Genomic DNA, 25897 nt, shown 5'->3' with positions numbered 1-25897 from the left:
AGACAGAACTGGGCCAGAAACTGTCCTTGAGTAAACCACAGGAGAAACCAGTGACTGAGGTCTTCTCTCTGGGCTATATCCACCACTAAAGAAGACCATGGAGCTCAGTACTGGTGTCAAGTCAAGCTGGAGCTGGGACCTGATGGACCACAGACCCCCCCGATGGTTGCGTCGAAAAACGTGACCGCTACTGTCCACTGTGAGTCTGATAACAAGATTACACTAAATCTAGCAAATGGATGACCGTGCAACTTGGTGGCAGGATGTGGTAACCAACAGAGATCTGATGCAGATCCAAGAACTGTTTCATCACTTCCTTCAACATTGTTAGATAGAAGATTTTTATGAATTTCCAAGATAATTATTCATGCATCTTTAAAACAGGAGCTAGAATGTCTCCAGATCAGAGCTGGTTTCCATCTGCAGCACCAGGTCGATTCAATACTTGTTTGTGTTTCTCCAACACAGATAAGCCTCAGCAGCTGGCGCCCCCACCTCCAGATCTGATCACCCTCACACAAGGAGATCCTCTAGAGCTGAACTGCACAGCCGAGGGGAACCCCAGCCCCTCGTACACCTGGACATCCCTGCCGGACGGCGTCCCCCCGTCCAACAGCAGCGTCCTCTCCATCCAGTCTGTGGCTTCTGAACACGAGGGGCAGTACACCTGCTCTGTCAGCAACGACGTGGGCACAAACACTGTGACGTTCAGGGTGGATGTCAAACGTGAGTTGTTCATTCCCAGTCAAAAGTTTGTTGAAGCATCAACGGCTGCGTAGACATTTCCTTGGACATTCCGTCGCTTCTGTCCAGCAACTAACTATCAGAATTCCTTTATAGTAATCGTAAGCTATGCATACAAACGGAATTATAGGTACAACTTCTCGTTGTGCGTAAAAACACACACACCCACACAACAACATCAAACAAACAACAACCGACTCAGAGTAGATATACTGATAAAAAACGAGGGCAGGCGCTACAGGTCAAATTTGGATGTGAATGGGTTTATCATACTTTCTGTGTTCTTCATATGTGAAAGGAAGGTTCCATCTAATGTCTGGAAACAATTATAGAAAAAAAAAATTCTGACATCATGTCTAAATATGTTTAACGTTTGTCACTGGGATGTGAGTCACGGGGGGGAAAACCACATGACATGGCTCTCACTTCTGCTTTTTCTCACTGTAGTCGTGAACTGACTCTTACCCGTGTGAAGTGAAGATGGAAGTTCTTTGTGTGTGTTGATGATATTTTTTTGACATGGTCTAACGTTGAATATTCTCTGTTCCTCTTCTTTCTTTAGCCTTCATCCTCCCGTACATAATAGTGGCTGCTGTCGTGTTAATCGCCTGCGTGATGGGAGGAGTCTTCTACTTCTACAAACAAGGCCGGATGGGAAATTACAACCTGAAAGATGTTTTCCGTTTTCACCAACAACGCGAGGCCGTACCCACTGTAGAGCTGTAGAGTGACTCTGTGGGAAGGTATGACAAGTGTGTGGAGAAGTTGTTTTGTGAGTTGGCGTCGGACTCGTGGCCTGAGTGTCATCTTTCTCTCTCTCTGTCATTTCCTGTCGTCTCTCTGCTGACGACACAAAATGCCCCAAATGAGTTCAGTCTCAACTTGAGTAACCCTAGAAGAGTCTGTTTCTCAGGTTTAACGCATACTCATGGTTAAACATACTCCAATTTATACATTTCACTACACAGGCAAAAGCACATTGTTGGACAAAATTTGAAAAAATAATTCACGTATTCTTTCACATTGAAGTTAGCAGCTCTATTTGTCGGACTTGTTAAAGTTAAGTTGAACACACATTGTATTTTGTGCGCTACCCATGGAAGTCAATTTTTAAGTTGGTGCTTTTTTTTTTCCTTTTTCAGTGTATGTACACAAGAGTAAAAAATCCTGTGTAAATGTGAAGCTAAGTATATGGTGGCTAAATGGGTCACTTGTTATATATTCAAAACTTTGAACTAATACTAATAATGTCTTAATTTGTGTTAGTCTATGTTCTGTCTGGAGCATCCAACTCAAATTCACATATACTGAAGACATAACGCTGTAAAATGAAGTAAAAAATTTACATATATATATATATATATTTTAAAAAGTTAAATAATTTAAACAGCATCACTTTACCAAATATTACCAAATGACACCGTGTTGTGTAATCAAGCTCTTGTGAGTTTTAACAAACAAAATCGTAACTAATTTCGTCCACATACAAACTTCAGTGGTCTCTGGGGACAGTTGCCTGCTTGCTGGCACAGCCTGGAGTCTACAGTGACCTTTAATAACAAGACCTGGTGAAACTGAACAACAAGGTTTTTTATTCACTATCAATTGCTAATGTTTCCACCACAGTGTTTCCTCAGAATCAGTGCAGACAGTGAGTCAGTATAAAGCTCATAAATGATATTACATCATGTGTTCAAGAGAAGCATTTCATCACCCAAGAGGCGTCCAAGCTCCAAGTTTGAAAAATCAGATTCATAACTTTTTTTCATAACGATTTATTATGTTTAATCCCCCCCCACCCCCCCAATTACCCCAGAGGGGTCGGTAGAGATAATAGTTAATTATTTTTTATACAGCCTTGAGTCGGTTTGTCTGATTCTGCTTTTCAAGCTTCTGTGGTCACTTCTGCTTTTTACTGTCATTTCAGTGGTTTAGAACAACATCCTGCCTCCTGTGTGCTTGTAGATTCATGTACATTTTGTATTGCTGTCGTAAACCAGTTTCAACTGCAGTTTCAAGAAGGATTGTATGGTTTCATTAATGGTGAATGTAGAGTGTGGAGGACGATTTTAGCTTCTGTAAGTAATTTAGAACAGTTCAGATTCTTTGATATTAAGAAAAGATGTGAGACCCAAAAGTGAAAAAGATCTTTAAAAATAAGTCTTCTGCCCTAAAGTGAAGCCAAAGCGTCTTGATCGCCACCTGGTGTCTGGCTGTAGTACTGCACCTCGTTACAGACTCTGTATCAGGATATTTTTGGCTTCATGTCTGGATAGTGAGAGTGAGTGAGTATATACACTCAATGATCTTTATCCATGTTACTCATCTCCTGAGGTTACTTTGAATTAGTTAAATAGTAAACCAGACAAACTACATGTATGTTGAAATTATTGTATAAATGTTGTTAATCTGTGTCAGTGAATGTGCTGTTTTAAATGTCACCGTCTTTTTTTCGACGTGTCACTGCGAAGAACTTTATAACTTTATTTAGAGCTGTGCTGTCTACAAAACATTTACTATGATATGTGGAAGTTCTCCCACTGAGCAAAGCAGGGTTGTGTTAAACCTCACGGAAATTTTGTGTGACTCACAATAACCCACATTTCCTGTTGGTATGCACACGTGTGGTTGTGGGGCTATATGAGGAGGTGAACTCTGTATGATTATGAACTTCACTAAAGAAATAATAGATCTGACTGAGTGTGTTCTGTGAGCATGAATAAATGGTTTCACTTCCAGGTTTTTTTTCATTCTGTTTTATTTTACATTTGATTGTGGTTTCATGGAACAAGCAATCATCCACTAAGAACACAAATATTGTCACAAAAAGAGTTTCATGGGAATAAAAACAATAAGAAAACTCATCTGATCGACACAATAAATGACTAATTAATGACTTTGTTTGGAAAGAAACGAAGAAGAACTGAAGAAAAAAGGCAGGAAAACAAAGGTGGAGATAAAAGATCAAACACTGAATGACTCCAGTGATCAGAGAGAGAATCTGCTCGATTGTATTTTAAATAATAAATTAAGTCTTTATCAAGTTTTCCATGTCTGAATATGAGGTACTGAAAGAAACAGATGTAGTAACTACAGTTTTCCTGTTGAGTGTGATTCCTCTTTATTGCTGATCTCTGAGGCTTTTACAGGAAGTCCACTGCAGAGGCTGTTTGAGGTGGAGACACTAACAAGTTGTCTTTGCCCTCTTCCTCGTCCCCTCACAGAGAGGACGAGAGGATGAGAACAGGTCAGATCCTTAATGACTGCTGAAATAAACTTTTGCTCATTTACTTCACTATAGACTTTACGATAGATTTGTCAGACCCAGAGAGGAAGCACCTAAACGTATACATGTACATATACCCACATATGCATCTGTATTGGTAATTAGTTAAGTATTTATATATATATTGTATAATAAACTACATTCTATTTCAGTTTTTGACATTTATTCACTTGTCAATCTGAGAGTACCAAGTGATGGTAAGACAACACTCTTATGTATATATACAGTAATATATATATAAATTTATATTTATGTCGCTGTATATATAGTTATAAATCCCTGTTGATCCACCACGTGCTACTTTAAACTTCCACAAAGATAAGATAAACCTGCGCGCCCTCTGATGACGTGTATCAGCTGCGTCGCTAAGAGGATTATTCTAAACCTCTTTTCTGTCTCCGCTGAACGGCTCCACTCTTCCCCCGGTGTCGCGTTCGATTCCCCGGGTGGTGTTGAAGCACAGTAGGCGGGAGGATGAGCTCGGGAGCCGGCCTCGACTACAGCGTCTGGGACCACATCTACGTGTCCGATGACGAGGACGTGGTCCACCCGTACGTGGACACACCGAGCCTGTTCCGGATGAGACACCGGGTCAGCGGTTTGTGTAGCTGTGACGTGTGGAGTCCCCTACCCGGTTAGTTTGACCAGTAGTTACTAGTAGTGAGTGACTGGTAACCAGTCTAGTTAATACACCCAGAGCTGCAGGTGTCCACAGTTAAATCTGTCACCCATCAAACCATAGCATCAAACATCAACCTGCAGGTGTCACAGTTTAAATCTGTCACCCCTTCAAACATCTAATCCTGCAGGTGTCACAGTCAAATCTGTCACCCAACAAACATCCATCTGCAGGTGTTACAGTCAAATCTGCCAACACGAAACATCTGGACATGCAGGTGTTACAGTCAAATCTTTCACCTTTCACCCATCAAACATCTGATCATACAGGTGTCACATTTATAACTGTCCCTTATCAAACATCTGATCCTGCGAGTGTCACAGTCAAATCTTTCACCCATCAAACATCTGGACCTGCAGGTGTCACAGTTAAATCTGTCACCCATCAAACGTAGAGATTGTAGGTGTCACAGTTAAATCTGTCCCTCATCAAACATCTGGACCTGCAGGTGTCACAGTTAAATATGTCACCCATCAAACCATAGCATCAAACATCAACCTGCAGGTGTCACAGTTAAATCTGTCACCATTCAAACATCAACCTGCAGGTGTTACAGTTAAATCTGTCACCCTTCAAACATCCGGACATGCAGGTGTCACAGTTCAAATCTGTCACCGTCAAACATCTGATCCTGCAGGTGTCACAGTTAAATCTGTCACCAATCAAAGGTTGAGATTGCAGGTGTTACAGTCAAATTTGTCACCCATCAAACATCTGTACCTGCAGGTGTCACAGTAAAATCGGTCCCATATCAAACATCTGGACTTACAGGTGTAACAGTTATATCTGTCACCCTTCAAACATCTGGACCTACAGTTGTCACAGTCAAATCTGTCACCCGTCCCAACCCTGCCGGTGTCACAGTTAAATCTGTCCCCCATCAAACATCAACCTGCAGGAATCACAGTTAAATCTGTCACCCGTCTCAACCTGAAGGTGTTACACTTGAATCCGTTCTCCAACATCATGTAATAAATATTCTTACACCGACGAAGGAAAGGAAGTGTGCACAGCATCGACATGGGGCCCTATCGGGAGGTTTCTTACTGGGACGTCAGTGAATACTCCATTACACCCAGTATGACTGCTGCTGTAACCACACTGCTCCAGTTCTGTTCATCTCTGACTCTGGTTAATCAGCTTAACCTGTTGATACGGTGTTGTCACATGACTTGTTAAGTAGTCTTCACTGACTAGTTGTCTCCTCCCTGTTTATTTCCCCCCCCCCCCCACCCCCCCACCCCCTAGCATTCATCCTTTCCTCTTCATCTCACTTGTGATTTTCTCAAATCCCACCACTCAGACGCGCTTGGAGAGAATGGCCGAGTTTCAGCAGAGAGGTGAAGATCTGGAGAACAACCTGGCTGAATGCAAGAGGTTGTCCGAGGAAGCCCAGGGACGACTGAGAGAGCTGGAGGAAGGACGGAAGGAGGGAGAGGAGGAGGATGAGGAGATGAGGAGAGAGAGGCTGAGCTGAAGAAGCTCCAGGCTGAGGCGAGAAAACTGAGGAAGGATGAAAAGACGTTTGCGAACATGTTGAAAGAACACCAGCGAGAGGAGAAGAAACTGCCCTGGAACGTGGACTCCATCAGCAGAGAAGGTTTCAGCAGGGTAAGATCTGGATTCAGATGATTTAGGCCTCTTTGCTTTTACTTTCACTATAGTTTAATAAGAGTAAACCTTCACGCCAAGCCCTGCTGTTAAAGGGAATGAGATAGTGTGATTGGTTTATATTAATAATAAGGACAAACTTGATTTATATAGCATTTTTCTAAGAAAGTTGCAAGAGGATACTTGGATAAAAAAACAATAAAAGTTGACTTTTCAAGATGCAGTCTTTCTGATCTCTGCTCACTAAGTTATTTACAGAGTTTGAAACCTGATGGACTTTAATCACCATCGAGCTCTGGGATCAGTGTCATGTGGCCACGCGTTCTTTCTATTCTCCTAATCTTAGACTCGCAAAACTGGATTTGAAGCCGCTCTGACTGCATTTTCACTTTGCATGTTTTGACTCGTCCAGATGCTTATTAATCTGTTTTCTCTATCTCTTCTCTTTCTAGAGTATTGTGAATATCCAGCCTGCCAACGAGCAGGAAACCGAGGCTGAAAAGCTGGAGAAGCAGAAAAGCTTTGCGGAGAAGCACGTGGAGGAAATCAAGCACTTTGGTATGCTTCCCTCTGGATTAACTGGATGTTTATTGAGTTTTCAACCTGCTTCCTCACATTGTCCTCCTCTTTCAAGGATGACACATGCTTTTCCTGTAGTAGTTAACCCACATTAAATCCCACTGACTCTCAGTTTTCATATTGTTTAGCCCCAACAAGATAAAAGCTCAATTTAGGTTCACAGAATCAATTTTCACGGCAACTGACACAGGAATAAATAAACATATTTGTTTCTGAAAACTCAGAATTTCCCTCAATAACCGAGTTTTCACTAGAGCTGTTTCTCCTTCTTCGGTTCCTTATTATGGGTAAATCCCACACTATCTAACAATTCCCATGATGCAACCAATAGCACCTCTGCATCAAGCTTTAATCACACTGGATTTTGAACACATGGAAAAGCAGACAGGGCAGGAAATAATCTTGGTGGTGTAGTAAACAGGGAGTGTCCACACGTCCCACAGGCAACGGCTGCATTCCACAAGGCTTATCAAGCATTCCATTGTGAGTTACATCCCTCACTGTCCTCACACACACTTGTAGTATTTTACTGGGAGCAACATAAACTACATTGAGAACATCCCATATTTCCTGAAAATATAAATTCCCCCTCCTCCCTTTTTTAGCTTAAGTTTAAATGTGTGTGTGTGTAAGATGAATATGGAGCAGAGTAAACGAACCACTGAGAAAAAAAAAGGAAATGAATGAACGGGGAGCGAATGTTGGGACCTAACTTCCTCGTATACAATCTTTGTTAACACACCCAGACGACATGGTCACACTTAACAAAGCTTGTTGTGATGCACAGTTTTTTACAGGCTCAGTAAACTCCCTGTGACAAGTTTACTGACACAAGTTCCTCGTAAAATCGTGATTCCATGGAAATTCTTACGTTAATTCTCCTTTTTTGTTTCTAGTACGACACAAATCCCTCAGAAAAGGGAACCAGGGGGCATCAGTGTTTTACAGTATGACCCAATTTGACCTCTGAACATGTGAGCAGAAGCTGAGGGCAGCATTTCACGTGGTCCTCTGTCTGTCTGTGCACCAGGGATGTTGCGGCGTTGGGACGACAGTCAGAAGTATCTGTCAGACAACCCCCACCTGGTGTGTGAAGAGACGGCGAACAGCCTGGTCACCGCCTGCATCGACTTCGAGGTGGACGAGGTGAGTCCTGCGAGGAGACGCTGTGTCCGTCCTCCGGTTGGAAGCGATGTCTCCAGTGAGATGAAGCTGTGTGAACCCTTCACGTCCTCTTTTAGAAACATGCCCTGATGGAGCAGCTGGCGCACCAGGCCATCGTGATGCAGTGTATCTTGGATTTGGCTCGGACGCTGAAGGTCGACCCCAGAGGCTGCTTCAGGAAGTTCTTCTCAAACATCAAGGTGTGTTACTGGGATCTCCTGCACCATGTCAGGGGACTAACACTGTTTACACCTGGAAGTCACATGACCGGAAAGGACCACAAAGACTTATCCGATACTTTGAACCACTTGTCGGCGGGGGGGGGGGAGTGTAAATACTTGTGTTTCCTGATGCATCCGGACAAGCAGGTAATGGAAATTAGACAAAATGTGTTCAGCAGGACACTGGAGACATATTATAGACACGGCTGTGAACCATTTTGTGTTTGTTTGTGGGAATCTGATTAAAACTTTGTGGGTTTTTTATTTGTAGTAACACAACAGAGCAACGCTTTACATGTAGCAGAAACAAAAACATAAAAAACAATGCAAAAGCAAAAGATATTGAACACAAATATACAATAAATGAATTTATGAATAGAACAAATGAAATGAAATCAGATGCAGTCTCCAGCCTTCTTCATATGGGAGTTTAGGGCTCATCAGACAACCAGTGATTCCTATTTAGAACATCCCACAGGATTGGATGGGGGAGGGTGTGGAAAATGTCTCCTCACCACAGGGTGGAACCAGGTCAGATGTCTTTGCGTCTGGTGCTGGACTCACTTGGAGGCAATTAAGAGATGCTCATCAAGATGTTTTGGTTTGATAAGAGGAGAAACTATTCCCTGGAGAAAAGACCAAAGAGTCAAGTGCAGGAATTTACTCACTTAAGTTTCTAGGAAATACACCAAGAAATAGTTTCCATTAAAACAGCTACAGTGGACACACAAATCTGGTTTATAGTAAGGACTTAAGAAAGGGTTTAATTTATTTTGTAGAGATTTTTTCCCAAACTTTTGTGCATCTAGACAAACCTATGACCACTTGCTAATCATCTTTGATTTATTAATAACTCAACAGTATTTCCAGTCTTCATTAAATATCTGGGAACAAACAGGAAAGAGAGGAAAATGAATAAAATGATGATAAAACAGAAAGAAAACAAAAGACAGAAAGAAGTAACCTTATGTTAACCGTCTTGCTCATGTGTCAGACTGCAGACCAGACGTACCAGGATGCATTTCACCACGAGCTGGAGCTGCTGAAGGAGCGGGTGCGCAGCTGTGCACAGATTCGTATGGAGAACGCCGTGGAGGAGGAGGAGGAGGAGGAGGAGGAGGAGGAGACGCAGGAGAGACTGGGGAGACTGGGCCCCGGGGGTTTAGACCCCGTAGAGGTTTACGAATCGCTGCCTGAGGTAACCACAAACACAAACACACAAACACGCACACAGAAACACAACTCTATTAATATGGTTATAGTTAGGGTTAATATGACTTGCAATAAGTGAAACGTGATTTACTTTAAGTGATGAAATGACACTATTGTGACACTTATCATGAAAAAGGGTTTGTGACACAACCACACGATTACAGGAACTAGAGCCCGGCTGATTTCCTTAAAATGCTTTTATCAAACCTTCTGGAAAGAGAAATGAAATTGTGACTTGATATTTAACACTAAACCTCAATAGAACTAACTAGAACAAAGAAAAAGACCCAGATGCAACTGAATATTTAGACTTTAGACTCTTTTATACAAATGCCTTTAAATGCGAATCGTTTATTCTGTTAAATAAAAGTTGTTAAATCTGCAGATATCGTTATAGCTTGAACACAAAAAGGGTCTTTTAGTGACATGTCATTTATATTTTACCTACTGTTGACACCAGTTTGGTTGTAAATGTCTCAAACTTAATACTTTTTATTGTGCAGGACATCCAGAGGAGCTTTGATGAGAAGAACATGCAGATGCTGCAGCAGGCGATGAACAAGCTGCACCCGGAGGTGAGTGTTTGCTCCTGAGACTCAACGAGAGACTGTCATTTTCAGTTCAGGAAAAATAAACTTAAAGAGGACGAGGACCAAACAACATGAAAATATATCTATCCATCCATTCATTCATTCATCCTGTCGCTGTGCTTCTCTCTACAGGAAGGAAAATACCACCTGAAGAGATGTATCGACTCTGGATTGTGGGTGCCGGAGTCAGGAGAGGGTGATGATGAGGAAGAGGAGGATGAAGAGGATGAGGACGAGAGCTAAAGATAAAGGAAACAAATGAATCAAATGGGAGAAGGGAAGATACAAGTGCTCCTTCCCTCCATGTTGACTTACATCATCTCTTCAGGATCACAATGTTTAATTTATATATTGTAGAAATGTGAATATTTAATTATTATTAAGTAAATTATTGTTATTTAAAAAAAGTTTCATAATAGCAGAGAAGAGTTTAGACAATAATACTTGAAGTTACTTTGTGCAACAGAGTAAAAGATGAACGTATATTTGACAGTTGCTGCTGAATAAAAGTCGTTAGGACGATGGCGCCATCTGGTCTCATAACTCATAAACCACATCAGCAGCCTGACAGATGAATTGTTTTATATATTTACTTATTTATTGAACTTACTCGTTACAACAGCGTCTCATTGATCAGACTTAGATTTTCTAGTATTTTTGTTTAAAACATAACTGAAGCAATAATCACACGATAAAAAGTTGTTGATTCATTTTGTATCAACGGTTTGATCATATCGTTAAAATCTAAAGTGATTTGAAGTTTGAGAAATGTTTCTATTGTAGTTTAATAGTTTTTGTGTGAAGGTTTTACCCACAATTTGTTGTGTTCTGTATTTGTGCCTGTAGCCGTGAGACAGTTTGTAAGTTGTGTTGTAGAACTTAATAAAACTAGAGTTTATTTTCAGTTTGTCAACTTTTCCTTTTGTTTCTATGAATCATGACTCATTTCTCATACGCCCTTTTCTCTCTCTCTCTCTCTCTCTCTCTCTCTCTCTCTCTCTCTCTCTTCCACCTGCATAATTAATCTCTTGCTCCCTCGCTCCCTCCCTCCCTCTCCTTCATAATTAATCGGAGGGTTTGATTTAGTGTCCTGAGCAGGACTGTTTGCGGCAAAGCTTCTTTGCTCGGTCACTTTTGTAAATAGGAAACAATCAGCGCAGGCGCGGGGGCATAAATCAAATCTGGATAATGTCGATGGGCGAGTGACAGGACCAGCGTCATCATGGAGAACCGCTCCTGTGGGTTCATTCATCCGTCCACAGTTTACGCAACAGTCAGGTTTTATATGACATCATTTAAAATAAACAAGAAACGAGCAAACAAAGGTTTTATAATGAGAATGAACAGAGACTGTCCCACAGAAAGTTTATTTACCTCTCTCCTAGCTGAATTTTCAAATATTCTATGGTTGCAGCCTCTCAGATGTAAAGATTTACTTAATTCTATACATGTCTTGTATAATATTAAACTAAATATCTTTAAGAATGAGACCATTGAGCAGTCAAAACATTGAGTTTCACTGATTATGTGCATTTTTCACTATTTTCTGACATTTTATTGACAAAGCGATGAATCATTGGAAATAATCCACTGATGAATCGATGATGTCACTGCAGGCGTACCTCACCTCAGGATGTTGTTTTGTAAAGTGAAGTAATTTGAATCAGTGTAATTCCAGTTGATATAAACATTTACAGACATTTATATATTTTGATTAATCACTGTTGGACTGATTAAACACTTTTCATTTTCAAGTCATTTCAGGATTCATAATTTCTTCAAGGATATTTTTCACAGCTTCATGACAACATTGATAAAAAGCACATTGCTTCTCACGTAGGAGTTAATTCATCAAATTAAGCTTTTGCACAAAATATAAAAGACGGTCCAGCTTATTCCAAATTGTCCAATATTTTAAAAGACTGTCCAGCTTGATTTCTTGTTTCTGGGCTTTAAATGAATCAATGTGCTGCTTGTCCTTGAATGACTGGAACAGGAAAGAGTCATTTTGAGGGGAAGGGGGGGAAAAGCAGAACGAGTAACAGGAGCCATGGATCCTTATTGTGATTTAAAAAAATATGAGCAGTGTGTTCCAACAAAAATCTGCTGTGTGTGTGTGTGTCTGTGTGTGTCTGTGTGTGTCTGTGTGCGTATGAGAGGTGGAGAGCAGTGACGCCTGACTACTGAAGCAGAGAATTGGCGTGTGGCTGCCAATAAGAGCGAGAAAAATAAAAGACATTGCCAGAGGAGGAGGAGAAAGAAAAATGCAGAGTGGGGGTACCGATGGAGAGAGGGGAGGAGAGGAGGCTGTTGTGTGGGATTAATGGATAATGTGCAGGAGGAGGAGGAGGAGGAGGAGGAGAAGAAGGGATGGGGGAGCGGAGATGGGCTTCTCCATGGAGGTTGTGGTGGGGAAGGGGAGGGAAGGGGGGGGGTGGCTGGGGGAGACCACTGTGGCAGGGGAGAGGGAGAGGAGAGTCAGGGAGGCGGGGGGGGGATGCTGGTGAAGCCGCGGATATTCATGAAGACGCCAAGTGTTTCTCTCTCTCTCTCTCTCTCTCTCTCTCTCTCTCTCTCTCTCTCTCTCTCTCTCTCCCTCTCTCTACCCCCCCCTCTCTCTCTCTCCCCCCTCTCTCTCTCTCCTCGCGCCGTGGTGACACACTGTGAGTCTGCAGAGAGTCAGAGGGAGGAAGATGGAGACAAGTGAAAAAAGAAAGACGAGGCCCAGCCCATCTTCCCATTGATCTTGAGGCGACCAAGGTGAGTGTGTGTTTTTATTCTTACATGCTGCGGCCTCCCTGTGTGTGTGTGTCTGTGTGTCCATGTGTGTGTGTGTGTGTTGATGTACATGTGTGTCTGTCTGACACAGGCATGATGGCAGGGCAGTCCTCGTACATGCAGGCTGCCGGCGCATGTGTGTGTGTGTTATCTGTGTGTGTACATATATTGGGGGGGGGGGGGGGGGGGGGGGTGTCACTGAAGGACCGGCTGCATGTTGAGCTGCATATTGATGCATTGCTGGTTGGTTTTATAAGCTGCTTTATCTGTAGTGGAGGTTGTTCTGCCACAGCCATGGTGTGTGTGTCTGTCTGTGTGTGTGTGTGTGTGTGTGTGCTCATATTTCTCATTGTCTGAGCATATGTATGTCACTGTGTCACTGTGCATTTGTTGATTTCACCACACACACACACACACCTGTTCTCATTATTATTTCCCGTCACCGGCGTGAAAGCCCTTCTCCTTGAGTGGGGGTGTTCCCAGTGACCCTGGGAGAAAGTGGTCCCCCCCCCCCCCCCACTGTGTCTGTGCACCAGCTCAGTCATAAACATTCCGATATGCTGGAGCCGGTCCCATCCAATGGAATTAGGTCAGCTCAGACTGCTCAGAGTAATTATATAACATCACAGAGCCTTGGTGTTGCAGTGTCTGATCGGAATTAGCTGAAGGTAAAGATCCTGCCGGGCCACAGACAGACACAGTGTTTTGTGAAGTCTGTCCTCTTTCTGATTGGTTTATCAGTCCAGCAACCAATTGTTAGGATATAAGTGAATGAATTTAGATTTTATTCATCATTTCGCCATCAAATTACAATCTGTTCCTTCACATAAAGAATCTGCAAGGTGGTTTATGTTACCAAAGGACTTCTCTTACTGTGGTAGAGGATTTTCTCATGTTGAATGAGTAGAGGTGAATTCTGCTCGTTCTTTCTCAGATTGCACAGATTAGATTCTTAATTGGTCCAGATGGAGATTTTAACTCTTTAATGTCTGTTTTCTTCAAGGGAATCGACACAGGAGAGGAAACACTGAGACCAATTCAAAGATGGACCCGGGGAAATCGAACCTGAAGTTCTGAACTCTGGATTTCTCAGGACTCTTCTCCCTCTGCACAGTTTGGATCCGTGTGACCGGTCGGACGATGGAAGTCTGATCTGAGACAAGAGCTGGAATTTCTTTTTTGGGATTCTTAATCATTGTGGAAACTGGATTCATGTCGGATCAAGTTCACATCTGGGAAAAGCTCGTGCCAACAATACTCCAGGTTGGATGATTATTCCTGAAAACATGGGGAAGTGTTTTCTTCAGCAGCGACATCATGAGCTCTGACCAGGACGTCTCGTTGGCTTGTGTAGCCAGAGGAGGACGACATGCACACACACTTTCTCTTTAACACAAACTTGTAGCCCACACAAATATGGAGTGAAACTTTGGATTTTTATTTCTTCCACCTTTGGCTTGGGGAAAATAACCACGAATCAGAGCGTAGGTCATTCACCTCACACGGGACCTGGACCCTCAGTGGGCGCACACATGCACCAGAGCGCGAGCGAGGCGGTCGGCTGGCTCTGAGTCAGCTCCAATGGGGGCCGGTGGTGACCCGGTCTGACCCCGGTTTGACCTTGCAGTGACCTCTGACCTCTCCGGTCCTGGCTCTCCACCTGCTCTGCTGCCTGGGTTCGGGAACGCTCCGCCCCGGGGCCCAGAACGAGCCAATCAGAATGAAGAAGAGCCGCAGCGTGCTGTCGGTGACTGGAGAAGAGGTGAGAGTGTAAACAATGATGGATGAGAGTGAGATAACCTGTTTGTGAGTCCACAGCAGGTGGAGTGTGTGTTGTACTGAATGTGTACCATGACACTGGGAAGTCCGAGTGGACGGCTCGCCCCCCCCCAGCCTCTGTCTCCGTCCTCTATGCAAATGAGCTGTTGTCTTTTAAAGGTGACGTCTCGGTTGAAGGACATAATCCGATACATTATTCAAGACCTTATTTATTGATCATGCTGAGCGGGTGCCCATACATGTGTGTGTGTGTCTGTGTGTGTGTGAATGTGTGTGTGTGTGTGTGAGCATCCTTCCACATCTGGACGAACGCAGCATGGAAGCAACACGGCACTGTTGCCTAGCAACTGCTGCCATTCCCCCAGTGTTTTGTTGCCACGGTGCTGCAGTGCAGATCAGCCTCATCACAGACACACACACACACACACACACACACACACAGACACACACACGTGCACGCAGACCGACACACGCACCGTCATGTCAAAACACACACGTTGATCGTTTGTAACTAAATGTCTCTTTGTGGAGGTTTCACAATAGAAAATGTGGCAAAGTGTTTGGTAAACATGTTGGTTAATGTGCAACAATAACATTCTCTATTGTTAGATACACAATGTGTGTGTATATAAAGAGAGGTAGACGTATATAAAGAGATGTAGATGTATATAAAGAGAGGTAGATGTATATAAAGAGAGGTAGATGTATATAAAGAGATGTAGATGTATATAAAGAGATGTAGATGTATATAGAGATGTAGATGTATATAAAGAGAGGTAGATGTATATAAAGAGAGGTAGATGTATGTAAAGAGAGGTAGATGTATATAAAGAGATGTAGGTGTATATAAAGAGAGGTAGATGTATATAAAGAGATGTAGATGTATATATAGAGATGTAGATGTATATAAAGAGAGGTAGATGTATATAAAGAGATGTAGATGTATATAAAGAGAGGTAGATGTATATAAAGAGATGTAGATGTATATAAAGAGAGGTAGATGTATATAAAGAGAGGTAGATGTATAAAAAAAGATGTAGGTGTATATAAAGAGAGGTAGATGTATATAAAGAGATGTAGATGTATATAAAGAGAGGTAGATGTATATAAAGAGATGTAGATGTATATAAAGAGAGGTAGATGTATATAAAGAGAGGTAGATGTTTACAAAGAGATGTAGATGTATATAAAGAGATGTATATAGAAAGATGTCGTTGTATATAGAGAAAGGTAGATGTATATAAAGAGATGTAGATGTATATAAAGAGAGGTAGATGTATATAAAGAGATGTAGATGTATATAAAGAGAGGTAGATGTATATAAAGAGATGTATATAAAGAGATGTAGATGTATATAAAGAGAGGTAGATGTATATAAAGAAAGGTAGATTTATATAAAGAGACGTAGTATATATAAAGATATGTAGATGTATATAAAGAGATGAAGATGTATTTCTCTTGCTACTCTGCCCTCCGTCCTGTCTCACAGGGAAGCGGCGCTGATGGAACAGGTGCCGGGGAGAAGGCGGAGTCATCGCGCTACAGCAGATCTTACACATCTGGGGCGACTCTTGGGGCCGAGCTGCGCAGAGGGCGGAGCAGGAGACTCTCATCAAGTCTCCAGGTAATGAGAGGAAGCTAGGGGCCTATTAAGCTGCTCGGGGGGGAAACACATGAGGAACAGGAGCAGACAATCACAAGGGGGGAAACAGGACAAAGACAGGAAGTCAAGGTGGAAACACACGAGGAGCCAAAACGAAATAAAAAAAGGGATCACAGAATCAAATCCAACATGAACCTCAACACGAGGAAAACAGGCAAAGTAATAAAGAAACTGAAATACTAAAATTCCAGTGTCGTGACATAGTTCAGCCATAAATGACAGATTTGATCATTAGACAGCGTTGCAGCCAAATCCAACACAATTGAAGTAAACGGAGAACAATTCTTCAAACGTAGAAAAACAACAGATAAAAAACACAACATGCCTCAATTCTGCTCCTGTGAATAATGTGATAATAGGTTGTGTTGCTTCCAAAGTCTGAAAAGACTTTTGTTTTCACACTGGATTTAAATCAATGGAAACCAGAGTCTTCCTGCAACTACGACTAAAACAAAATTAACCAATAGAAAGTAATTAAATGTGTATTTGTAGCTGAACATCATGAATTCATTTTAAACTAGTTGACAGTGATTCTGCCTCTTCCGTGGCCCTGGAGCAGCAGCTTTCTTTGGTTTTATTCCAGACGTGAATAAAAGAGAGAATGAACAAGTTCCCCTGTAAACTGACTGACGTCCTCTGTCCTCTGTTCTCTGTCCTCTGTTCTCTGTCCTCTGTCCTCTGTTCCCTGTTCTCTCTCCTCCGTCCTCTGTCCTCTGTCCTCTGTCCTCTGTCCTCTGTAACTTGACCTCCACCCTCTAACCCAACAGGTGCCCTGCTGGCTCCGCCCTCGAGATCGCACCCGTTCACCAGAGGTCCTGAGCAACGTGTCCCGTCCCACAACTCTCCCTCTCCGAATCCCGCCACGCATCTCCATCACGCATGCCGACACCGACAGGTTCACACACACACTTTGACCTTTGACCTTGAGGAACACCGTGCAGGCTGTCTCCCCTCTGTCCCCCACCCCCTCGCTGATCCTCACTCTCGTGTTCCAGCTATGAAACAGAAAATGGCGTGTCGCCGGGTCACAGCCCGCTGGGCTCTCAGAGTCCAGGCCTCACCCTGAACACCTCCTTCCCCTCGGGCCAGAGACGAGAGTCCTTCCTCTACCGCTCGGACTCGGACTACGACATGTCGCCCAAGACGGTCTCTCGAAAATCCTCCCTCGCCAGTGAAGGGTGAGGCGCAGGGAGAAGCTGAGATCATGAGTGGGAGGGGGGGAGAGAGTAGCTCTTTAAATGTTTGTATATTCATTTCAATCACCTCTTCTCCAACTCTTCCCTCTGCTCCTCCTCTCAGGCACACGTCCGAGGACTTCATCGTCACACCTTTCGCTCAGGTGAGGTGTTCTACTGAGTTCACTGGATAGATATGACTGGTTTTAAATGTCTCCTGCTGGTCCCAGTGGCCACAAATAGCTTCTCAGCCAAATATTTAAATGTAAAGTGTTGGAAAATAATGAAATCAGCACGTTGAAGGATTGAAATCAGTGTGTGGCATTCAGTCTGACATGTACAGTTCTCTGACGGTGGTATCCCATGATGCTGTGCGGTGATTTAGGTACTGGCCAGTCTTCGATCAGTACGGAGCAACTTCACCATCCTCGCCAACGTCTCCACGCCAGCAGTCAAGTCAGTTCTCAGTCTAAATGTCCTGAAATGTCCCACTGATGCTCATCATGAAAGTGTGTTTGTGTAACTGCCACAAAATGGCTAGTTCAGACTTTTCCACAGTTTCTGAGACCTTAAAGTTCCAGAGGGAAAGGGAAACCCGCCCTAAATAAAGCTGTCTCAGATAAACATATAGGAACAAATGTAGAAAGTAAAGAATCCTGCCACAAAACCTAAATGAATCAAATAAAAACATGTTTGAAAGCATGTGGTGAACTGGTATCAACACATTGATAAAGTAGAGGAGCACATGCTGCTGTAAACATGTTGCTGACATGTCTGCAGCTGAACTAAGCCCTGTGTTTTATAGGAGGTCTCCTCTGGGCGGAGTGTGCGTCAGTCCCAGGGCGACACTGTCAGACCAGCAGTACCAGCAGCTCGCCCTGGACACTCTGGAGGAACTGGACTGGTGCCTGGACCAACTGGAGACCATTCAGACCCACCGCTCCGTCAGTGAAATGGCCTCCAACAAGGTGAGTAGAGATCATCGGTACATTACTGTCAGATACGTCTGGTGTTCAGACTGATTCGTGCACTTATTTAAACCTTTGTAGAGTGCATTGTTATTGATCTCTGTATATTTGTTTGTACATTTGTATATGGATTATATACTTATGTGGGAGAATCCCAGTATTTGTCAACCTGGGCTCTACTTTATATGTGAGTGGTTAATGATGGAACTTACTGAAACTTGAGGAATCGGTTCAGACACAGCGGCAGTGGCTACAGTGTAATCTAATGGGGCAACCGCGACAGTCAATGAAATATCCACTGAAGTGATTTTGTTTCCTCCAATTAAAGACTCAAATCATTAATCTGGGTCTTTGGGAAGAGACTTAATTTATGTTTATTGTTTGCAGGAGTTAAATTCATTTATCACCTATGAAATATCTGATTGCTGTACTCATCTGTAACACGTTTTTTTTGGAAAAACCAAAGTTTTGTTAAAGAGAATAGATAATAAATAAATAAAAAGTTTGTCCTGTATGTGAGTGGATTCTAAAATACTTATATTTTTGTAAAATACCTAAACAATTAACTTTTCCGTTGCCAAGACCAAATCAAAATCAACCAAATCAAAACAACACAACAATGAGTTTTTTTGAAAACATCACAAAAAATATCAGATAACAAACATTTAAAAAACACCAAGGCTAATGTAAAACTATAATTACAGCTGATATCACTTAAAAGATTAAGATACGAGAACCCTGTTCTTCCAACATTAGAGCGTAAAGGTCATATCTGAGGTGAGTAAGTTACTGGATCATATAATGTAGTGTCATAGAGAAGAGATAGTTTATAAATGAACCACATGAGTTGATTGGTAATTACCTCGATGTTTCTCCCACTAACAAACCGAGCGACTGACTGGTTTCTGTTTGTCTCTCGTTGGCAGTTTAAGAGGATGCTGAACAGAGAGCTGTCCCATCTGTCGGAGATGAGCCGCTCCGGTAACCAGGTGTCTGAATACATCTCCAGCACCTTCCTGGGTGAGTGGGAACCAGGAGCTGATCCCAGTCCACCACAACATTTACCACTTTCACCCCAAACAAAAGCAATAAGTCCTCCTCCTCCTCTTGTTGTTCGTCCATCAATCTGCAGACAAGCAGAACGACGAGGAGATCCCGTCTCCCACCCTGAAGGACAAACCCATGAGTCACATCAGCGGCGTGAGGAAACTGTCTCACAGCTCCAGCCTCTCCAGCAGCTCCATGCCTCGCTTCGGCGTCAACACAGACCAAGAGGACGAGCTGGCCAAGGTCTGCTCGTCTGTCGGGTTCCTCCGTGACTCACACAGAACCAGTTACACAGTCGCAGCTCTGACTCTGAACGTTCAATGATGGGATTCTTCTCCCAGTAAATAGTAAAACGCTTCCCACCAGTAAATAACCAGTTGTAGCATCTTTTCACTGAGACATTTGTCAGGTTCACGTCCGCCTCATTCTTTCGGTTCCTCCCGTCTTCAGAAGTCTCCGGCTCCACGTCTCTATTCTGGATGTGAACATGAATTATTTACTGTTTGTGGTTCCATGGAAGTGAAGGAGGCTGTTCTCTCCTCGGAGGCTGAGACGGAACCATGGAGGTTATTTATCGTGACGTCTGCTGTGTGATCATTGTTAAAAAGGCACCAGCACCGGACTGAAAGAAGCTTCAACTGTTCATAAGCACTGGTTTTACTGGGATTCTCTTTAACTTTAACTATTCTGGATGATTAAACCTAAAATTGTAAAAATTTAACCTTTAAAACTTGTGATTCAACACAATATTTGTATTTGGTCATTCAGGGCTGCGATCAACTCTAAGAAACTCTTTTAAATTAATTGAACACACAACCTGAAGCTGTTAAATTTAAACTGATCTAAGAAATTTGAGAAGTTTGAAACTCTGACTTTTTATTTGAAATCTTGTGCTAATCTGACAATTAACTAATCATTTGACCTCTAAAGTAACTTCTGATTGGCTGGTTCAACTTTTGGACATTGATTGTTGTTTATTTTATGTGGATTCTGACATTTTTCATAAATTTTGTTTCGTAAATATTGTGCATCATGTCGCAGTGTGTTCCTAAATCCCCAGGGTCGACTCAACTCCGCCTGTGATGCTCTAAAACTAAATCTGTACTTTTAATGTGTCTTTTAAGTTAAACTTTTAAGTTAAACTTTTAAGTTAAACTTTTAATGGAGCCTTTACCATGTTTCCTGTGATCTGATTGTTCAGCAGTTAACACACGTGTCCATGTCTGTGCTGTTCAAACAGGAGCTGGAGGATCTGGACAAGTGGAGCTTCAACATATTCAGAGTCGCAGAATTCTCCAACAACAGACCGCTCAGCTGCATCATGTACACCATCTTCCAGGTGAACACAGCCAGAGTGTGTCTCTCTGTGTGTGTGTGTGTGTTGTACACGATGAGCCCCTAGTGGAGGGTTAGTGAACTCCTCTGTTCTCCTCCCTCCTCCTCCTCCTCAGGAGCGCGAGCTGCTGAAGACGTTTCGAATCCCACTCGACACCTTCGTGACCTACGTGATGACCCTGGAGGACCATTACCACGGAAATGTAGCGTACCACAACAGCCTGCACGCGGCGGACGTGACCCAGTCCACACACGTCCTGCTGTCCACACCTGCCCTCGATGTATGTCGACACTACACACAGACACACACAACACACACACACACACACACAAAAGAAATACACTACACTACTGTGCTGAGGTACCTGTTCTTCTTGTGTATTTAAATATTGTTTATTATATAGTACTTTAAATACTGTTTTAAATAAATATGGATAAATCCTCAGATTAACTTTTTCTAAATATATTTTGTTGGGGGTGTATTAGACCGTTGAGTATAGTTGAAGTTAAAGAGCTCACATCAGACTCAAATTCCCGTATCATGTATAAGACACAAGATGAGTCACTTGGTTTTATCTGATGAAGTAACAGTGTTGTGTGTTTGAATCCCAGTGACTTGTTTCTCTTCTCTTTTCTCTGACTCGTCTTTGTGCACCTCTGCTCCCTGGTCCCTCGTCCTTCGTCCCTGGTCCCTGGTCCCTCGTCCCTGGTCCCTGGTCCCTGGTCCCGTTCAGGCCGTCTTCACCGACCTGGAGATCCTGGCCTCTCTGTTCGCTGCAGCCATCCACGACGTCGACCACCCTGGCGTCTCCAATCAGTTCCTCATCAACACCAGTGAGCACAAACACAACCAGTGAAACCAGTGTTTCCGGATGTTTGCACAAACCGTTTCCCCTCCTCCATCATTCTCTCTCTCTCTCTCTCTCCCTATCTCTCTCGGCTCAGACTCAGAACTGGCCCTCATGTACAACGATGAGTCCGTGTTGGAGAACCATCATCTCGCCGTCGGCTTCAAGCTCCTGCACCAGGAGAACTGTGACATTTTCGTAAACCTCACCAAGAGACAGCGCCAGAGCCTCCGCAAGCTCGTCATCGACATGGTGAGGAGCACGTTCACCACAAACACACACAATCCAATTCCCCCTGGTTTCAGTGACTCTGTGGCTCCAGTTCTCTGCTTCCAGAATCTCCATGAATAACTTTTACCATTTCAAAACTTTTTAAAACTTTCTGACTCCCTGATTTCAACTGTCAACATCACATGTTGTTCCTGCTTTCAACTTACACATCTTTGGTTCTAGCTTCAGTCAACAGTTTGGGATTAAGAGTAGTTTGAGGTCATATGTTTGTGTCTGTTGGGTAGTTTTTGTTTGTTTGTCAGGTTTTTGTTTGTTTACATTTTCACAGATTTCCCAGGGAAGCATTTCATGGATCTTGATGAAATTCACTCTGGTGAGTTGTGTCTCCTCCTGCAGGTGTTGGCCACAGACATGTCCAAACACATGACCCTGCTGGGTGACCTGAAGACCATGGTGGAGACGAAGAAGGTGACGAGCTCGGGGGTTCTGCTGCTCGACCACTACACAGAGCGAATACAGGTGAACCGCCATCGACACCAGTGCCTGTTCTATCCGTCTCCCATTAAATGAAATTCTCGACACGTCCACAGAGTTTGTTGTAATGTCAACTCATCAACGTTCTTGTGCGTGTAGGTGCTGAGGAACATGGTGCACTGTGCCGACCTGAGCAACCCCACCAAGGCGCTGCCGCTCTACCGACAGTGGACGGAGAGAATCATGGAGGAGTTCTTCCGACAGGGCGACAAAGAGAGAGAGAGGGGGATGGAGATCAGCGCCATGTGTGACAAACACACAGCGTCTGTGGAGAAGAGTCAGGTGAGGATGGATCAACCTCCTTCAACCTCTCTTTGTTAATACAGTCAGATGAATAGAGGATATGAGGGAACCACAACCTTCGACCTTCGACCTCTGGAATCTAATCAGGTCAATGTTTTTTCCAGGTGGGTTTCATCGACTACATCGTGCATCCGCTGTGGGAGACGTGGGCCGACCTGGTGCACCCGGACGCCCAGGAGCTCCTGGACACGCTGGAGGAGAACAGGGAGTGGTATCTGAGCACCATGCCCCAGTCTCCCTCGCCCCCCCCGGACAGACACCTTCAGCACGACCGCTTCCAGTTCGAAATCACCCTGGAGGACCTGGAGCACAACAACCACAACCACGTGCACCTGGAGAACAGCAACGGGGGGATGGAGATCTGTGAGGACCGGGCGGAGCCGAATGGCGAGGGACAGAACCATGTAGGAGCTGACATGGAGGAAGACGAGAAGAATCACAACAGTGAACAGAATGGAGTCCCGGATGAGGAGGAAGAGGAGGAGGAGGAGGAGGCCAGAGAAGAGGAGGAGGAGGAGGAAGAGGGGAAGGAAAACATGGAACAGGAAAACGGAGTGGAGCAATTAGAAGAGGACGGAGCAGAGCAGACGCATGAAATGGAAAAGCAAGAAGATGAAGATGGAGAGGAGGACGAGCAGACCAAAGAGGACGCAGAGGTGATCGAGAAAAGTCAGGAGGAGGAGGAGGAGGAGACCAAAGAGGAAGAGGAGGAGATCGAGAAAAATCAGGAGGAGGAGGAGACCAAAGAGGAAGAGGAGGAGATCGAGAAAAGTCAGGAGGAGGAGGAGGAGACCAAAGAGGAAGAGGAAGGGATCGAGAAAAGCCAAGAGGATCAGCAGGAGGAGGAAGAAGATGTAGGAGAAAATGAGGAGGCAAAGGGTGATGAGGAAGAAATTGTAGAAAAGGAGGAGGTAGAAGGAGAAATAGATGGAGAGAGAGACAATGAGGGGGAAGAGGAAAATGAAGTGGAGGAAAAAGAGGAGGAAGAGATGGAGGAAAATGCAGAGGAGGAGACGGAGGAACAGGTTGATGAAGAGGAGAAAGTGGAAGAAGAGGAGGACGACAAAGTTGAGGAAGAGGAGGGTGAGAATGAGGAGAAAGTGGATGGAGAGGAGGGAGAGACTGAAGAGAATGTAGACGATGAAGAGGGGAAAGGAGAGGAGGAGGAGGCAGAGGAGGAGGGAACAGGAGAGGAAGAGGAGGAGGAGGACGAGGAGGAAAAAGGAGAGGAAGAGGAGGCGCCAGTTGAGGAAGAAGAAGAAGAGGGAGAGACAGAAGAGAATGTCGAGGATGAAGAGGGAACAGGGGAGGAGGAGGAGGCAGAGGAGGAGGAAACCGGAGAGGAAGAGGAGGCCGAGGAGGAGGAGGAGGAGGAGGAAAAAGGAGAGGAAGAGGAGGCGCCAGTTGAGGAAGAAGAAGAGGAAAGTTAGTAGGGTGTAAAATCACAACTTGAAAGCATCAGTGAGGAAAAAGGTTAAGAAGAGATGAAGACGTGCCTAACGAGATCCGTTGAGGCTTCGACAGTCAGCTGTGTGTGGCTGCTGAGGAAGAGGATGAAGAGGATGAAGAGGATGAAGAGGAGGAAGAGGAGGAAGATTCCTGCACGAGCCTCTCGGACACAGACGTCTTAACACGAACTTCAGATCTCGCAGAGGAGGAAGCGGAGAAGGAGAAACTCTCCCGAGCGATCGAGCGTCTGAATCAGCCGGTCGAGACCCAAAGACCTTCAGAGTCTTCATCGCCAAGTCTCCGTACATCCATCACTGCCGAGGGCGATGAACGTGGGGGGTGGGGGGGTGGGGGGTCAAAGTCCCAGAAGCAGGTCTATCCACTTTTGTAGCTCCTGATAATAATAAAACATGCAGGTGATTGCGTGTGTGTGTGTGTGTGTGTGTGTGTGTGTGTGTGTGTGTGTGTGTGTGTGTGTGTGTGTTCTCTCCCGACCTCATGGATTATCACCCGTCGTCTCTGTGACACACACACCGGGCATCGAACCCTTAAAGAAAAAAAAAAACTTCTGTTTGAAGAAACGTCAACTTCCTCTTGTTTGTCAGAAAAAGAAGAAAAAGCAAAACAAAGTGTGGAAAGTGTCGTGTGTCGTCTTCTATCCACGGAACTGACCCCGGAGCAGCTCAGAGAAACGACCTTGAAGCGACGATGCTGGATTTCTGATTTCTTCAAAGCTCCAGAGGCGGTGAACGTGTTGTGTGTGTCGATGTCGGTTTTGTGTTTAAAGATTCAAAAAAAAAAGAACAACACAACAATATTCATCGTGTGTCCCGGGGCCACAAGACTTTTGATTCCCTCGGGTGAATCGTGCCAAAACTGACCCGGGACCAGCCGCGCTGAGCAAACCGGCTCGTCCACCAAGCAATGAACTGTCTGACCGGGGATCACGGCTTCTGATGGTCTTCCACAAAAATCCCATTTTGTTTTCTTATTTTCGTTTGTTTGTTTTTTGTAAAATTGTATTTGGCACTTTATCTAACACCCCTGTTGCATATATGTACATAATAAACATGTATTTTAACCTGCTGATGTCATATAATAAATATGATCAATGAATCTGATTGGCTGGTGTTTTCAGACGCTGACGACTCTCGAACCCACGATACAGGAAGTGGGCAGTTTATTAGGGACACGCAGATGAAACAATGCAGCCTATCACAGCAGATCTTTATGACCTTCAGGGACGTTATGATGTTTTTGTTTGATAGATTCAAAAGTATGATCCTGTGGAGGATGTTGTTTTTATGCTGTATCATTGTAAATCGAGGATGGACTAAAACAACAGAACCCCTGTCATACAGAGGAGCAGAGTTTATTACCTCCATCTGTTTTCATCTGCGTTTGTTAGATCTCAGAATTTTGCAGAAAGTACACAAGAGATTACCGTGACAATTAGTGGAAAAATTAAAATTAAATTATGATGGATCCAGATCAGGGAGCAGAGCCAGGAACATTTCCCGAGGTGACTGATGGGCCCTTGATGGAGGTTTGAGGTCTTTGTGTCTAATTGTGACTCTGCATATGTTGTAGTGGGCTTAATCTAATAATCTTTCCTGTTTTCGTAATTTCCCTCAAAAGTTGATTTGTAACAAAAAGTTAATTGGCAACAATTTCAGTAACTAATCAATTATCAACCAAAAA

The 25897-nt window shown here is 43.7% G+C and overlaps 1 protein-coding gene and 1 pseudogene across 1 annotated transcript; both read left to right on the top strand.

Annotated features, from left to right (window-relative positions):
- Positions 1-474: 474 nt before the first annotated feature.
- Positions 475-10459, top strand: LOC128437300 (hsp90 co-chaperone Cdc37-like; annotated as a pseudogene).
- A 4125-nt stretch (positions 10460-14584) lies between these two features.
- On the top strand, positions 14585-24407 carry LOC128437065 (cAMP-specific 3',5'-cyclic phosphodiesterase 4C). The gene is made up of 19 exons (XM_053419074.1): positions 14585-14626; positions 16133-16267; positions 17074-17201; positions 17302-17484; positions 17606-17645; positions 17867-17937; positions 18287-18449; positions 19376-19469; positions 19582-19739; positions 20737-20835; positions 20948-21112; positions 21566-21665; positions 21777-21931; positions 22307-22429; positions 22544-22726; positions 22852-23301; positions 23476-23772; positions 23806-23880; positions 24100-24407. The coding sequence occupies exons 1-19, from the start codon at positions 14585-14587 to the stop codon at positions 24175-24177; spliced, it is 2739 nt and encodes a 912-aa protein (XP_053275049.1). The 3' UTR covers positions 24178-24407.
- Positions 24408-25897: the final 1490 nt, after the last annotated feature.

The sequence above is a fragment of the Pleuronectes platessa genome, chromosome 3 (assembly GCF_947347685.1).
Source record: "Pleuronectes platessa chromosome 3, fPlePla1.1, whole genome shotgun sequence".
Classification (NCBI taxonomy): Eukaryota; Metazoa; Chordata; class Actinopteri; order Pleuronectiformes; family Pleuronectidae; genus Pleuronectes; species Pleuronectes platessa.
Note: the sequence above shows the minus strand (reverse complement) of the source record. Positions and strands in the feature narration are given on the sequence as shown.

What these genes read in the sequence shown, in the direction of transcription:
- LOC128437065 (XM_053419074.1), top strand. Translation starts at nt 14,585, where the DNA reads ATGAAGAAGAGCCGCAGCGTGCTGTCGGTGACTGGAGAAGAG. An exon ending in TCGTCACACCTTTCGCTCAG is followed by an intron (nt 17,646 to 17,866) that starts GTGAGGTGTTCT and finishes GCGGTGATTTAG; the next exon opens with GTACTGGCCAGTCTTCGATC. An exon ending in TGTCCACACCTGCCCTCGAT is followed by an intron (nt 21,113 to 21,565) that starts GTATGTCGACAC and finishes GGTCCCGTTCAG; the next exon opens with GCCGTCTTCACCGACCTGGA.